The sequence below is a fragment of the Aulonocara sp. 'chitande type north' Nkhata Bay genome, linkage group LG17, assembly GCF_057382095.1.
Source record: "Aulonocara sp. 'chitande type north' Nkhata Bay isolate Kocher_YH1m ecotype deep benthic linkage group LG17, A_spYH_male_GT1.1, whole genome shotgun sequence".
Lineage (NCBI taxonomy): Eukaryota > Metazoa > Chordata > Actinopteri > Cichliformes > Cichlidae > Aulonocara > Aulonocara sp. 'chitande type north' Nkhata Bay.
The window spans coordinates 26,412,846-26,430,565 of record NC_141360.1 but is presented as its reverse complement, the minus strand read 5'-3'; the positions used below and the strand labels follow the sequence as shown (position 1 = coordinate 26,430,565).

The window sequence follows — 17,720 nt, the reverse complement described above, 5'->3', positions numbered from 1 at the left end:
GCATAAAACGTTAATACCGCCGGGTAGTTTTATTTTATGCCCTAAATTCCTTGCAAAATTATGACACCCAGTGAGTATTCCTCACCATTCTTGAGCACACACAGAGCCAAAGGAACATGACCCTTCAGAGAGTCTTCTTGCCCTACCACAGCACAGTCTCCCACTGCAGCGTGCTGCAGCACTGACTGTTAAAAAAAAACACAAATTATAACCCTCAGAGAAACATTCGCATCCTCTTCATCAACACCTGTAACTGCTCTGATACCTCCTCCAGTGCTCCAGCAGAGAGCCTGTGGCCTGCCACGTTGATGACATCATCAGACCGGGACATGACGTAAAGGAAGCCCTCCTCATCCATAAAACCAGCATCCATGGTGTCGTAGAATCCCTTAAGTCACATTTGGATCAGATTAAAAGAGCAGCTTAAAGTCAATTCATCCAGACAGTTTAAACATCACTCATGTTTAAGGGCTACAAATACCTAAAGTTGATCTGCAATGCAACATGTCTAACACTAGAGGGACACCTCTTCCTATATTATTTCGGCTTGTCAAACTGTGGTCCACAAAGCCTCTGCAGCTGGGGTGTGGATAATACAGGAACAATTGTTTTGTTTTAATAAACAAACAACTGACTTTTTTGTTTTACTAAAATTCACTGTGGAGTTTGGGTGGGTGTTTTGCTTAAACTGTTCAAATAAATACAGGTTTTAAATCTTTTTAAGCTTTTTAAATGATTAATCCTGGAAAAGGTTCAAGAATCACTGAATTAGTCAGGGGTGCTGAAGGAGAATTCTTTATTGTCTTTATTATTCTGCTCTTTTGTGACTAATTTGACTATTTAAAAAAGGGAAATAGTCTTTTGCACTATACCGACAGTCACATATAAATTAATCCCAATGACTCGATGACCAGCGAGAATTTCTAAAGTAATTATGAAACAGCTTACTGGAAACTTTGTGAAGTAGAGTTTCTTGAACAGATCTTGATTCTGCCATAAAAACAATGCTGCCCCAGGTGGTAAAGGCAATCTTAAAGAAGAAGTACAAAATTAATTCAGATAATTGTATGAAAAAGTCAGATTCATGAAAGCTTCTATATAGCAACACAGATAAATTACCTAGATAAATTAATGATTTATTGTTTAAACTCAGAGAGTCAGTGTATCCAACGTTAAAGGGCAGTAAAGGGCTCGTCCTACAATAAAACTCAGCGTTTGTTTAAAAGGAGACAGGAAAGACCCAGTTCTTGAGCAAATGGCCCAATTTCCCAGGTTTTAAACTAAACAACCCTCTGCATGGGTTTATTCACTACAAGCAGAACATTTAAATTTATGCAACAATCCTGTAACAAACAAATTCCATTATGGTGTCTAAAGAATTTACATTTTACAGATTTTTAATAACATTTTAAACAACAGTAAGTCAGCCAATCACATAGTAGAAACTCAGAGGATTTAGGCATGCAGACATGGTCAGCACAATCTGCCGAAATTCAAAGAGAGTCTTAAAATAGTGAAGAAAAGTGGCTTTGAATGTGGCATGGTTGTTGCTGCCAACATGGCTCTGCTGCAACATTTAGATGGATGGGTGGAAATTTAGTTTAAACAACAAGCACAAAAGCGTGGATCCATCCTGTTGTGTATCAATGATTCAGGTTGACGCTGATGGTGTAATGATGTTAGGGATCTTTTCTTGGCACACTTTGAACCCTTTAGTACCATTTGAGCATTATTTAAATGTCACAGCCTACCTGAGTACTTATGCTGACTGTGTCCGTCCCATTATCGCCACAGTCTAACCATTTTCTGATGGCTGATGCAGGATAACGTGCTGCATCACAAAGCTTAAATTATCTCAAACTGATTTTGTATGCATGACAATAAGTTCAATGTACTCAAATGGCCTCCACAGTCAGTATTTGTTGGAATGGGATATATGGATGTGCAGCCAACAAATCAGCAGCAACTGTGAGATGCTATCGTACCAATATGGACTAAAATCTCTGAGGAATGTTTCCAGGACATTACTGAATCGATGCCATGAAGAATGAAGAGTTAAGGCAGTTTTTAATGCGGGGGGGGGTACAACCCAGTAACACAAGGTGTACCTAATATAGTGAGCAGTGAGAGTGCATTCCATGTCAACTCATGTGAGTTCTAAATCTAAAGGCCTGATTCTTCGAAGACGTAGTCTAAATCTGATTAATGTATTCTATTAAGCTACTTTTAAATTGTTATTGACGAAAAAAGGGGGGTTTTTTGCCTCTAATTTTGGGTTCATGTTACCAAATCATGGTGGATGCAGTCACCATGCATGATTAAAATGTGTAAGGAGGCTAAAAAGAAACCTGCAGCCACTTTGTTTATTTAATCTGTTCATGTTTTTGGTGGCTAAGAGCTGTAACACATCTCTTAGCCACATCACACATTTCACAGACTCTCCCTCCTGTCTGTAAGCTTACTCTGTAAATATTCACACAACTTTATGAAGCTGTTTGAGTTTTGGCTGGCACAGACTTTCTGGATACAACAAGCAAGTACAATAGCACAGCTGTTCCTGTCTGAGTGTAGCTCTGCCTATCATTATCTCAGGATGCACTGTAGCATGGAGTCCTTGGAAGTCCCCCTTAGCACTGAGTCAATACCAGCAATTACAAAGAACAAGGGAGTGAAGTGATAACAGATAGGTAGAAGTCTGGAAGATACGCCTGCAAAGCGAGTCATAGCTTCCTGATGAAGTCCACTTAACACAGGTAACTCTCTTTCACGAACATGCGCATGTGCACCCTGCCTTCCCAACTCCAGCAATAGAAGTGAGTGCTATTTATAGTCATATGCTTGTTTTTCAAAAGTGAATAATTACCCTTAATGACTAAAAGATTCAAAGTCCACATTTCACTTGTGTACAAAGAGCAAATATATAATATCTTTAATGTCCGTGTCCAAGAGGCCCAGAAGAAAGAAAGATGAAGCGATAACTAAGCCACTCACGTTGCTGTGAACATATGCACCTGGCTTACCTCACCACAATATTTCCCAGGCTTCTTGGCTTCACCTCCTGCATGTTATCATCGATCACTGTGACTAGAGGAAAGGGAAAAGAGTGCATTTCAAATTCAGAGGTGGTTCTATCCCCCCGCTGGCAAACTGGAAGCGCAAAAAGCTTAAACGTAAGACAGGGAATTACAATCAGAAGACACACTTTTGCCCTGATATCCCTCACGCTGTAATCGTGGGGGTAACACACTGAATACAAAGAGGTCATTTCTTACCATTGTAACCTGGAACCGGTTTGCCAGCTTGGCCTGCAGGTGGCGTGAGTGAGTTTCCCAGACCGATACAACTGGAAGTAATAGCTGAGCCAGTTTCTAACAGGATACAAAGAAACACAAGGATTCATGAAAAATTCATTAGTGAGGCACAAGGTTTTAGCCAAACCACAAGAGTTCTGGATATGTGGTGTAATGTAACTGTTTTACTGTCCTATATGAAAACCCTTTCATGGGGCACTGATCAAAAGAGTCCGTGTGGCGTTGTGTTGCCTCTGTGAGCAGCGTTAACCTACATTGAACTAAAGTATGACAGCTCCTATGGGCTCTCCCCGACTCCACCACACAACTATGCTCCATTAACGGCAAAGACTTGCCTGGCAGGCCTGTTAGCCCACCCACCGAAGGAATAACAGAATCAATCCAGCTCAGTGGGGAAGATTACATCAGAAATCACACAGCAGCAGGCAAGCCCAGCATCTGTGCAGAAACAGTCCTCCCTTTTAAGTTGGTGGTTGAACGTCAGTCTCCCGGCATAAATACGAGAACAAAGTCCGCCTTCGTGTCTTCATTCTCACTGGCAGAGAATTTGCTTAAGTTCAGCTCGTGTTTCAGTAAAAATGCACACAACAGGTAACAGACAACACAGTTATTTCTATCATTTTCATCCGTCCATGTAAATGTTTTTTATTTTTATTTTATCTCTTTATACATGCTGTTTGCACAAAGGGCAAGAATAATCTTACCTGAAGTTTAAGGAACTTATTATATTTTCTCTTTTTCCCCCCGGTCATACAGGCAGACACACACACACTTAGAGTTTTGGAAAATGTTCTACATAGTTTTTTCATACACTTCCAACTGCAAATCTGTTTGTGAGGGGCAGCCAATCAGAACAAAGTTTGCTAGTGCTATAGTCACACAAGGGAATATAGTGGCTGGAGACTGCAGCGTGACCATTTGCGATCAGGACAGTAATTTAACGACAAAATTACATTAGCACTCGGAAATCTTGCACAATACTTCCATTTGAGTCAAGTCCAATTTTTCCATGAAGCAGACTGCAGATGAGTTGCACTCATCAGTACCGACTGCACAGACTGATTGTAATGTGTTGGGAATCTGCCAGCATTTATAAATAAGATGGAGATTATTTGCAAACCCTCCCTAATCTCGAACCGCAACCTGTGCAGTCACCACGCTATTGAAAGTGATTGCCCAGGAGCTTTTGGGTGCTGCATGCTCAACATCTTGGTGACCAATCACCAGCCAACCAACAATTTTGCCTAGCCACAAGGAGGTTGGCTTTCTACATCGATTGAGCAGCTAAAAGGAAAGGACCTCAAACCGCTTCGTCTGACAGTGGATGGAGCTGCGGACAGTACCAAAGCCCAGTATTATTTAAACAGTTAATCAAGCAAAGCTACTCTAGTAGAGTCCAAGAATATATTAGGTCCCATTTAAATTTGGCATTTTAGTGCCAACCAGAGCCTGGGCTTATTGGACCACTTTACAAATAAGGGGTTGCTAAAATGCCTCATATTTCCCATGACGAATATGTAAATGGATGCACAAGCTGCTTCACAAGGTAATGAGCCTACTCTATAGGAAGTGCACGTGGTATAAATATGATGCTTGTATCATACATATTTGATGGTCGTTAACATGCAAATGAATGCAGACAGGTACTGTAAAACCAAATCGGATCATGTCTTGAGCGGGGGAGGAGGGTAGAGCTGGTGGCAGAAATGTCTCGTCTTCTGAGGGAGCAAAAGGAAAATGGCAAAATATTCAAATCTGCAGGCCCGCTATGCAAATGACAAAATCAGACACACCCCCTCATTAAAGCCAGAGGGAAAACTACATTAACAGAGGACTTCGCATGGTTTACACATAGGGCTGCTCGATTATGGCAAAAATGATAATCACGATTATTTTCACTGAAATTGAGATCTCGATTATTTGACGATATTTATTTAACCCTTTAAGACCTACTATAGAACCAAGTCCACCAGAGCTTATATTATTTTTTTACATGTTGTAGTGCCATTTGTGGGAGTATTTCAAGTTGCTAAATAACTGTTATAGCCCATATTTTAATAATATGTATGCATTAAGTCCATAGTAACTACATTAATTGCAAAAAAGTGCAATAAACTACAAAAAAATTGAAAATCGTTTTTGTTTTGTTTACATACATTTCTACTTGGAGAAATTTAAGAGGTTTATCCCTCAAAACTTTAAATACAAAAAAGTTGCAAAAAATAGTTTACAACAACAGGAAACTTATTGTGAGTGTCTTCATAGTTTTATTTTGGAGATACAGCAATTTTTATATACTGCAGGAAAAACAAAAAAAAACAATCCTATGATGCAAATTTGCAAAGAAAACAGCAGGTGCATCAAAATAAACTATTTCCAGCAGTGCAATTCGAGTTCTAAGCAGAAACTATTCAGAAAAGTCAAATATGACCAGTAGAGGCTTTTAAGGCCTACAAGTAAAAAACTACATTTCCGCGAAAATGACGTCACTTCCGGTTTCGGGCAGGAAATGGCGGACATGCGACAGTTCGCGCTGACGTCTGTTTCACTGTGCGAAGTGTTACGAACAGCTGATCGGATCGGCAAAGCCTGTTTCTGGAATATTATGTTTTTGTTCCTGCAAGTGCTTTTTATGCAATTTTTGCAAAGCTTTATGTGGAAGGAAACCGTGGCCGAGGACAAGCTGATGGCATAAGATGTAAGTACAACTCCTCCGGTTTCATATGCAAAACAAATTATTGCGCTAGCTTACACGGTTCAGGTTCTACAGGGATTTAAAAATAGTTACACAAAACGGAGCGTGCTGCTCTGACCGGCTTTAAAGGGTTAACAATGACTTTAAAAAATAATATAAAATAGTGTGCAACACCACTGAAGTTTTTTTTACCTCTTTTCAACCAGCGGCAGTCACTCTCCTCTCCAAATAACTTCTGCTTAGCTTTCCGAGCTTCCCTCGGGTCCTCTTAATCAGCGGTCTCCAACCTTTTTTGCGCCACGGATGGTTTATGCCCGACAATATTTTCATGGACTGGCCTTTAAGGTGTCGCGGATAAATGAGGGAGTGGCTAATAATCGGCTCAGTCATTTTTAATGATCGTTGAAAGCCCAGATCGTAATCGTGATTAAAATTAGATTAATTGAGCAGCCCTAGTTACACACCTGTGTGAATGAACATGAAAGACTGGGCGGGAGCGGGAACCTCTTCGCCAAAATGACTTTACATCCAGAGGTAATGGTGCCCCGTGGTGTTTTCTTGTAAACAAGCAAAATTCTGTTTACATTCAGCACATCTCATCAAAATGCACCGTGTGACTCTATGACATGTGAACAACAAGACTGAGCATGCAAAAGCTGCATTCATGTTCATGTTTACATGACACCAGTCACATAACCTTGGCTAGGGTCCTGCAGCAAGTCTTACATTACAGTCAGCTGTTCATCGTTGGAATAATGTGAATCATCTCACAAGACGTTCAGAGAGATAGAAGTAAATATGTTGGCATGCACATCCCCAAAGATCTCAATTGGTCTGCCATCACCAGCTCCCCCCTAAAGACAATACAATGCCTGCATTTCCTACGGAGACTGAGAGCCACCAATCCTTACCACTGCAGCTTTACCAGATCACTGCAAGGTCTGGGTTCGCAAGGTCAGCAGAAAAGAAAACCTTACATGTGGTTTTACAAGTGTCCACAAACCCCATCAACTCCAAACACAGGCTGTTGACCCTAATTGCTTCAGATGGAAGCTTCTGCAGCTCATCTGAATCCCTGAACCCGTTTTTTCACATCACAACGTAGCTCTAGAAGATCTTGGGGGAATGTTGAAACATGACACACTGGCATGGATCAGGACAAAAGTAGCTCTGTATCTTTCTGAGATGTGAATTTGATCTAGTATATAATAAAGTTCCCTCTGCTACTAATCGAAACAGGTGCAGGCAGACAGAGCCGCTTCCAACATCCAGCACAGCAGGTTTCAAAGGGAGGAGGCTGCAGTTGGTTGAGAGGGGGGGGATTAAGTTAGCAAATTATGATGGAGCAAAGGAGGGGGAGGGTGTCGGGGGATCTTTGGCGGAACACATAACACAACCCCTGTGGCCTCTGAACTGGTAACCTCGCTCATCAGTGACAAGTTAGCCACTCTCTGCAGGGTTCAAAACCCATCACTGACAGCGGGTAACAGCACTCACTGCCAATGATTTATTTTTTTTAAGTATTACACCTTACAGGGGGGGATTCAGGTTGACCCACCTGGTAACTGATTTTAACGTGTTAGCATTTATAAATCAGATGGCAGTTATTTAAACACCTTTCCCAACATGTCTGAGAGTGACTGCTGTCATCGTTTGGAGACAACGACGGCACAATAGAGAACAGCTACAATAGTGTGATGAGACATCACCTGTTGACCAGTCAACCCCATTTGATTTCTCTTCAGTTCTGCTGACCGTTACACCTTGCACTGCAAAATCCACACACTTTTAATCGGACTAAGAGATGAGAGTATGCACCATTTGGTGTTTCAAGATCCGTGCTGATACTCTTCTAATGCTCTAATGTTTTATGTCATTTAGTATGTTGTGAAAAACAGAAGTTAACTTTTCTGTGCAAAATAAATAAATAATTGAACAGAAACGCAGAATTATTACAAAGTTAGATGATAAAAAACAGCTGATCGCATGTAATCATAATAGATTCCAATAATATTCTTCTTTTCGCTTTGAATATTAAACCAATACCGACAATCAGCCAATATCAGAATTTCAGTCTGAACCAGGAGGATGCAGTAAGGGTCGTTTACAAGCTCTACTGGATTGCACGTCGATTAGGGCTCGACACAGCTACTGAACCATGTCAGCTTGAGTGGAGTGTTTAAACCTGGCTGTTTACAGCAGGAGCCAGAGCTCGCTGGCGGCGATCCAGGCACAGCCAGTAAATTCAACACTCAAATGAAAAGAGACATTATAATTGGACCTCAGCATTAAACAAGCCATACAGGAAATCAGAAGTGGCTGTGCCGCTTTCAGCCGTGAAATCAAAGATTTATAAAGCAAAGATTTCTCAATAATTGCTTCCATCACTAAAACACGGGTGCTTGTATTTCCACGTGAGGCAAGATGAGAAATTTTCCAACAGCTGATTCAGAGCTTTACTAAAATCTCCAAGGTTTTCTTCATCCTTCAGATCTCAGTGGTCTGCTATATGTGAAAAAACCCTTCTGAAACCTTGACCGGAGCACTTTGACTTACAAAAGCTGGATATATTTTGAGGATACTGCATGCTACTCCAGACGCTAAACTGTTTCACCTAACATTACTCACACTCATTTTTCAACCCATTAATATCTGATGCAATAGGAAAGAAAGATATACTTCCTTTCAAAGTACAAAAGCTGCAATCAAGTAAGTGTTGTGGATGTACTTACAATGTATTTTTTATGACTACCCTGATAAAATCATCTAGGTCGAATTGCTAGAGCACCAACTTCTTCACACTTTGTGCTCCTCTCTGAAGCTGGGAAGGAGGATGTGTACTCACTATTGTGAATGAAGTTGGGCCGATAGTATCTTTGCTTTGCAGTAGACACTGTATGTAATTAAAACTTTGCTTTGGTCTGCAGACAACATAAGACAAAGGTTTTAATTCCATGCTTTATCATCTATTTGACTCCAAATACACCATGATGTACAAAACGAACACCGTGTTTTATTTAATGGCTGAAACTAGCAACTGAAACTGTAAAACTCATTTCAAATGTGTTTACTGAGGTGTTACATGAGCCTTAGTGTGCCTGCACTAATATCCAGTTATGTTTTTTCTTTTTTTTCCTGTCATCCTTATTAACCTGCTCCCTGCATGCGTATAAACCCAGAGAAACATGGAGGCTCTCTCTTAAGTTTCCAAGCACGTCCACATTAGTTTCACTTTTCAGAAACAGAAGTTGCGTCTACTGTTACAGTATGTACAGTCTGCAGGGTTAAAAGCACAGGCAGATGTGTCTGTGTGACGGCAACAAGTGAAATTATAAATGTTCAAATTATAAATGTTCAAATAACCCACCACCAGTGCAAAAGGACAACTCTCTTCCTCCACCAGTGAGGAAGAGAGTGCAGACAGGGTGGAGACAAGTGTCAAGGGGGGATTTGTGACGGTGGGTGTGGAAGGATAGTAGAGAGACCTGCGACGTACAGCTTGAGACAGTGGCACTGACAAAAAGACAGGAGGTGGAGCTGAAGATGTTCAAGCTTTCATTGAGAGTTAACAGACGGGACAAGATTTGAAATGAGTATATCAGCGGGACGGCTCAGGGTGAGCGGTCCGGAGACACAGTTAGAGGAGAGGCAGGGCTGAGGTGCTTTGGACTTGTGCAGAGAAAGGATGCTGAAGATGGAGCTGCCAGGCAGGATGGTAAGTGGAATGGTTCTTATATCGTGCTTTTCTACTCTAACTCAGCACTCAAAGCATGTTGAGCACATTTTCTTAACTACAAGGTTAATTCAGCCAATCACACACATTCTATACCTAAACACTTTGTTTAACATTCACACTTCAATGGATGCATCAGGGGAAACTCTGGGTATTATGTATGGGTAGTGTGTTGTCCAGGGATAATTCGGCATGCAGACTAGCGGTGCTGGGAAGTGAACCACCAACCTTCCTACTTCCCGAGTACCAAGAAAAGAGGAAGTTCATGGATGCAGTTAAGGACTGCATTCAGAGGGCTAGTGTGACAGAAGAGGATGCTATAGGGCAAGATGGAGGCAGATGATCTGCTATGGCGACCCCTAAAAGGAAACACACGAACAGAGACGAAGAGCAACACAGCACCAGTAGGTTTCTGTAAGTTTTGGGAGCTAAAATACTTTCTTGAGAACTTTTTTTGTGGAGAAACACAGAGTTCTTTCAAAGGTTTTCAGTCCCCAGGGAAAGTTCCTGAGGTGTGGAAACACAACACAGCAAAAGATATCCACTTACACCTCTATACCCTGTGGCTCACCCAAACAAAAATGATTAAAACATCTATCCTGCTTACCTAAAAAAATATTTTTGACAGCCTGACATTTTCACAGCATGCATCACATTCGAGGCGTTTTATTGAATACTTCAGGAGACAGCCATTACCCCAAAAACTTGACTGCACGCACGCACGCACGCACGCACCTTCAAAAGGGTCACCATTTCATCCCGTAAGGTAACATGTCCAAAATGTTCGGCTCAAGACATCTTTATTGAGCTCAAACTGACAAAATACTGGCACTGCTATTATTCTAGTCACATTGTGCGGGGGAGTTTAAATATGCTGCATTCGAAAGGTAGACAGCATGGGCTGAGGCTGAGTAAATGCTAGAAGAAGTTAAAACATCTGGGGGCTGGAGCTGAGCACACGCACACATACACATACATACTGATACTGCTGGGCTGTCTATGTGCTTGTCTGACACAGCTTGGCATCAATCTATCTCAGCTCCCACCTCAGTCTTTTCCTTTTCACTATCCCTCTGTACACAAACAAATCAATCTTCTTTCGACCTGTTGGAGATGAGCTCCGCCAGTGAGAGAGCCATTTTCAGTGTGATGAATGGGCTGAGGGAGGGGGAGGGATGCTGGAGGACACGTTGGTAGAGCGGAATGGGAGATTTGGTGGCGCCATTTCAGCTGAGAAGGTGCAATCGAAGTGCCGAGCTCATTACCAGCAGCTTGGAGAGAAACTGCTGTTCAGGAAAAACAAAGATGATCCTGCACTCCGTTTCGTCTCTGTAACTACTCGAGCGGCATATTAGTTTGCAAAAACAAAGGATATAACACCCTTCTCCGTGCTTCTACTCTGTCTTTAGGGCTTACATGGAAAACAGGCAACAAGGACTTGAGTGAAACAAAAGGATGGGTGGCAGTGTCTAGTCTGATGTTACAATATGAAACCTGAAAACCCAGGGGAGACCAAAACACTCGTAACTCAAGTGCAATCTTGTAGCATTAATGAAAATAGATGAAATGCTGATTTAATAAATCTAAAATAAAACTACATGGGAGGTGAGTATACCTCAGAGGGGGCAACTGTTGGCAGGAAAACCGCTCTAAAAAGTCTCCCTATACACCATCTGCTCAGCAGCAAATGACAGCACAGGCAAAGGTGAGTAAATATAGTGGGGCATGTGAACACACTTCTACAGGGGGGAAAAATGCAAAACAAAAAAAAACAAAAAAAAAAAAACACACTCATTTAAAATTTAAAATTTGGCCACTCTCTTTGTAATTGTTCTCACTATTTTAGATCACTTCCATAGAAAGCATAAAAAATGAAAACAGTTTCTAGATCACAAAAACTGAAAGTGTACAAGTGTCTTAAGCCTGCCTATTTTAATGACCAGCAGGGGGCGCCAGCACAGGGCTACAATGACTACTATTGGAAAATGGCGATCAGCTTCCTCACTCTCTGGACTCAGTGTTTTATGGGCTTGTCATTTCAGGTTATATTGAAAAAACTTTAAGCTACCTTTAATTACTCTTTACTGTAATTATGTTCATTATTAGTGTCAGAAAGTTACATTATCTCAGGGTATTCTCGTTGACTGGTAGCTTGTCAATGACAAGTCGACAACCAGGAAGGAGCAGCAGCAGATGGCTACTCCTCCCTCGGCCTGGTTCCACCACAGGTTTCTTCCTGTTAAAAGGGAGTTTTTCCATCCCACTGTCGCAAAGAGCTTGCTCAAAAGGAGTATTTTGATTGTTGGGTTATTGTAGGGTCTATACCTTAAATTATAAGGCATCTTGAGGCAACTGTTGTTGTGATTTGGCACTATGTAAATAAAACTGAATTGAAATTGTTCTGCTCTAGAGTCCATCCAGAAGAGGACAGACTCACTGGAGAGGCAGCTGAATATTATTACTCTGTTATTTATTCATTACAAACTACTTTTCAAAAATATATGTATTTACAGAGAAAAACCTTATGAATGCCATCAAATCTTTTGAAACTCATGTGCCAACACCACCCGGCATAATTAGAACCTCAATCTCAAGAAAACACAGCACACTGAAGGAGATCCACCATGCATTAGAAATACACAAGTTTGCTTCTTATTTATTTATTTATTAATTGGAAGATTTACAGAACTTTGCTTGGGTCTCCATCAATTTGAGGTGCAGAGTTAATAAGAAAGCAAATAGTAATCTTCAAATAAACTGTGACAACCATTATTAGTCATTATTATTCTCTTTCAATGCCCTAAAAGTTCCCAAAAGGATTATATAAATCAGGTAAAAAGCTTACATATTTGCTGATATACTGTGATGGTAAAATCAAGTTTGAGGGAAGCCAATTAACTGCACTTGTGACTTCAGATGCACCTGATGCCAATTAACCTTCTTCATTATAAATGCTAAACTTAGATACTGGCACAAGTAAACAATAAAACAGTGAAAAGTAATTAAGTAACAGTATGTTCCTTCATTTGTCAGACATTTGTGAAAGGTATGTAAGGAGATTAAATCTTACTTACAGCCCTACAGCAGCAGCTGTAACATGTAAATAAGCACTGCATGAGTCATGTGCAGTAAACAGCAATCCTGAGAGACAAAGCTCAGAGAGTGCTTTCTGTACAACAACACATATGCACAGTCGTATTTGAAGTTGTCCTGTTCCTGTGTTGTTGCTGGGGTAACTTAGTTGAGAGCTTAAAAAAAGGCGACCCAAGGTCAATGTAAAAGAGGCTGATGTGTAGGAGCATGAGAACCGAGAGAAAGAAAATAGATTGCAAGCTCCTTCGCCAGACAATGAAATACGCCCTTTTTTCCCCACATCGTTTTTCTTCATAATAAATGTTTCAGCTCTTCCTACACAAAGTCAAGAATCTATCTACCTTGTAAAAAAACGGTTGTGAAAGAGAAACACCATGAAATTTCACGAATAATGCTTTTGAGGGAGACTGCAGAGATGCACGCGCTGATACGAAATGGGTGCAGTTGTAAAAGACGTGGCAGCATTTGCTCTCAGAACGAGTGCAAAACAAGTCTTGCTACAAAGCGGTGGGATTAGTTCTGCTGTGCTGGACAGTGCAGACTTTACTGGTCAGACACACCATCACTGGCAACTGAAGAGTAAAGTACAGGCAGTTAGCATAGGCTTTGTTAGCTAAGCCTTTTGGGTTGAGCTGAAAGTTGAAATTATAGGTGAATGAAGAAAAGTTAAGAAAGGAAGCAAAATGCATGAGGAAGAGCATGCTGCAGGAGCTGCAAAAGCTTGCTGAGCTGCATACAAAAGACATGCATGAAAACCAGGATGAGAAATTGCAAACAGCATGCACACATCTCATTTACAGCTCTTCAAGGGGCAATTTCATCTCATCAGCTAAAAACACTGCCTCCCTTATCACTTCTCAGACAGCGCGGCTCGTTCGCTCAGAGCTAAGTTTATGCATACAAATGCACTACTTAACTTGCTAATGAAAGACCCCCATCTTGTGCCTTAAAAACCTCAGCAGACAACAATGCTTTGGAATGAATGCCAAGCGAATTCCCGGGTTGGAGAGCTGATGACAGCGGCTTCCGGTAAACAACGAGGTAACACAAACGTGGCACCTCAGCTCTCTGAGATGTAATTACAGGAGCCACGACATCTGCGCTACTGTCTCTGCTGCACTGTAATGAGACCAAGTGAGCGACAGTGGGAAGGGGGGGGGGGGGGGGGGGGGGGCTTGCTTGTTGTTGAATGACATGAGGTACGAAGCTAAGGCTTTCCATGCTTTTCCCAAAGGAGGGCAAGAGCAGGATGACATGATTCAGGAACAATTTACTGAAAAGAAATGTATTCTTATTTAGGATACAAGAAGACACTGAGGGACTGGCCTATCTGCAAGAGGTATGGGGAGGAATATCAACCGTGTGAGGCAAAGGGATGGCGGTTTTGCAATTCCAGTTTTCACCGGGCTGGCCAAAATGAAGCGTCACAGATGTAGCGCTCCATGGATTTTACAAGTAAAGCTAATTTTCTCAAATGTGGCATAGCAAAAGCTTTAAATAATGACCAAAATATATGTTGTGCTTTAAAGAGCAATTGGGAACTATGTAGAAAAATGGCTGTAATTCTTAAACAGTTTTAATATTTTTGTTAAATCCAGTGAATTAAGGCTGAAAGTCTGCACACATCATGAGTCTGATTTAACATTCTTGATGATGTGCAGAGGCAATGTTGAAAAACACTTCTGCAGTGCTGAAGTCAGTTTTCAGATCCCTGCCACCAATTAGCCAATCCAAAGCTGAAGTGTGGAACACTCGAGGGAAATGTGTTGAAGGAAGAACTTTGGATTGATCCATTAATAAATCCCCAAAGCTTTGAAACTGTGCGTCATGCAAATTCAAATTCAAATTTTATTTGTCACGTACACAGTCATACACAGTACGATATGTAGTGAAATGCTTGGACAACTGCTCGTGACCTAAAGAAAACAAAAAAGGAAAAGGCTATGAATAAGATAGGAAATAAATATGAAAAATTAAAAAGGGTAAATTTAACTAGGAAGGAATAAAATATAAATTAAGGTTAAAAATGAAATAACTGTACAACACAAATTAGAATGAAGGGTAAATTTAACTGGGAAAGAATAAGATAAAATATATAAATTAAAGTTGAAAATAAAATAACTGTACAACAAAATACACAATACACAATATAGAACTATATAAGAATGTATGAAGAAATCTAAATATAAATAAATATATACACAATAACAGCAGCTAGGGCTGCTCGATTATGGCAAAAATGATAATCACGATTATTTTCACTGAAATTGAGATCACGATTATTTGACGATATTTATTTAACCCTTTAAGACCTACTATAGAACCAAGTCCACCAGAGCTTATATTATTTTTTTTTTTTACATGCTGTAGTGCCATTTGTGGGAGCATTTCAAGTTGCTATACATCAATACAACTGTTATAGCCCATATTTTAATAATATGTATGCATTAAGTCCATAGTAATTACATAAATTGCAAAAAAGTGCAATAAACTACAAAAAAAATTGAAAATCGCTTTTGTTTTGTTTACATATATTTCTACTTGGAGAAGTTTAAGAGGTTTATCCCTCAAAACTTTACAATAAAGTTGCAAAAAATAGTTTCCCACCACAGGAAATTTATTTTGAGTGTCTTCATAGTTTTATTTTGGAGATACAGCAATTTTTATATACTGCAGGAAAAACAAAAAACAATCCTATGATGCAAATTTGCAAAGAAAACAGCATGTGCATCATTTCACTGTGGGAAGTGTTACGAACAGCTGATAGGAACGGCGAAGCGTGTTTCTGGAATATTATGGTTTTGTTCCTGCAAGCGCTTTTTATGCAGTTTTTGAAAAGCTATACGTCCTTGACCGTAGTGTAGCAGTGGTCCAGTGTCCTTTCACCCCTGGTGGGGCAGGTGATGTGTTGATAAAAGTTCGGCGCTGCACGTTTGAGGTTGGCGCTATTAAAGTCCCCCGTGTTGTGTCTGGTGCTGTGTGAGTGCCTCATGCAGCTCGCATAAGGCAGTGACCGTGTCCGCTTGTGGTGGAATATAAACGGCACTTACAATGGCCGATGTAAATTCCCGAGGTAGATAAAAAGGACGACACATGATGGGCATGGCCAAAGTGTAGTGGAGGGGGGAAAAAAAAAAAAAACTGTTTAAACTTCATTTTGGACCAAATTTCCAAATGTTCAGATTTTACTGATGGTTGTATACATGCATTTTTACTGTTAATAACCACTGATATTAAAGGTATTACTCTCTTCCTATCATTTAAGACAGAAGATTCAAAGTAACCACCTAAATAATTGTGGTTAATTGGTTCTTGCCATGTCTTAATTTCTCATTTCCCCGCCATATTAACTTGGGCCCATGAGTTAATAATCTCATCATCTGCTCTATTCCAGGATAAACCCCTTCAGATGCACCATCTCATTTACATGTGGTGCTCAAAACTGACTAATCTGTGGCTATGCAATAACATCTCCCACCAGGGTCGTGAGAAGAACTTGCAAGAAATTAATAAGAGCACAGATATTGGTTTAGCCTGGCTATTAAAACATATTAAAGACAAGCTTTTGCATAATTTATGGAAACTTATGAATCTATGTGAACACCCCATATGTGATTGTTAAACATCCAACTCAAAAACTTTGGACATAGCTACAGTCAAATGTCCTGCAATTTAAGAAAACACCAGCAAATAGACCATGCAAAACAAACAAACACACAAACAAAAACAAAAAAAATGGGAAAAAAATGATGTAAATAGAAAAAAAATGATGTAAATAGAAAAAAAATGTTGCAAAAAAAAAAAAAAGCCAGGTATCACCAACTCACTCAATGAATGTCAAATCTTCTACAAAGCAGTGAAGAAAACTTGTTAAAATAATTGTAGTAAAACATTCAACACCCCAAGCTATCATTCTATTATATTCTCATACCATATCAAACCTATTACAGGCTAATGCATGGGTGTCAAACAGAGCCCACTGGTCAGAACTGGCCAGTCAGGTGCAATGGCTTTGTACAAAAGTGTGAACATTTCAAAGGAGGATGAGGGGTCTTTTTTTTCCTCTTACTGTCTTCTTACTGAAAAACACATTACCGACAGCCTGCCTTACTACTAGGCAGCAGCAACATGGTTAACGGAACCGGCATGGTTCAATTCAATTAAATTTCATGGTTGTGTGTTGGTCCTTTGCAGAGCCTGCGCACAGCTTTGCAGACTGTCATCTAGGCGTTTACCGTCGCTAGCATGTAACAACCAACCAGTCTGTGGACCACTCTTGCTTTTGCTGTTGCTGCTTCCACTGCAGAGAAGACCAGAGTTATAACATAAAAAAGAGCAGAAGTGAAACTGAATGTTTAAAACAATGAAAACTGTCCACTGGGGCCACCGTCCAAGTGTCTCAGGCTGCTTTTTTCATCCCTGATGCTTGCTTTTTTTTTTTTTTTTTTTTTTAAATAAATGTCATCTCAGGCTGTTCTGCAAGTGGATCGCTCACTAAATGTGAACTATGAACTACTGATATGTTCTTAACAGTAAAAGGTTATTATTCAGAGGTTTTACTGGTCCAGCCTATGTGATATTTAACTGAGTTGTATACAGACCATAAACATAAATGAGTAATATGTGCCACAAAAAGGTTACAAACCACTCTAATAATAAAATATCCATGAAGACTCTCAGATATCCTGATTTAAATTAACACAGCAGAGTAAAATATCCCTGTTGAACCGTTAGGTAAAGATTCTTTATTAACCTTTGATCCAGCCGAGCACTCTTTCTCTTTTCCAACAGCAAGTGCTGGCATGCTAAAAGCTTATTTTATTATGCGTTTTCAATAAGGTTGCCTAAAACTGCCCTTCGCTATCTTACTGAGAAGAGGAGGATGTTT

The 17,720-nt window shown here is 40.2% G+C and overlaps 1 protein-coding gene across 3 annotated transcripts in view; it reads right to left on the bottom strand.

Annotated features, from left to right (window-relative positions):
- The window catches only part of acss3 (acyl-CoA synthetase short chain family member 3), a 65,117-nt gene that overhangs the window by 14,843 nt on the left and 32,554 nt on the right, over positions 1–17,720 (bottom strand). For all 3 annotated transcript variants that reach the window (XR_015125784.1, XM_086269670.1, XM_086269671.1), the window contains exons 10-14: positions 3,273–3,368; positions 3,021–3,084; positions 949–1,030; positions 266–388; positions 86–185 (exon numbers count right to left, since the gene is read on the bottom strand). Coding sequence is in view for 2 of the 3 variants with exons in the window: in XM_086269670.1 (XP_086125796.1) it covers positions 86–185; positions 266–388; positions 949–1,030; positions 3,021–3,084; positions 3,273–3,368 (465 nt within the window). In the remaining variant the exon portion in view is untranslated. The remainder of the gene's footprint in view (positions 1–85; positions 186–265; positions 389–948; positions 1,031–3,020; positions 3,085–3,272; positions 3,369–17,720) is intronic.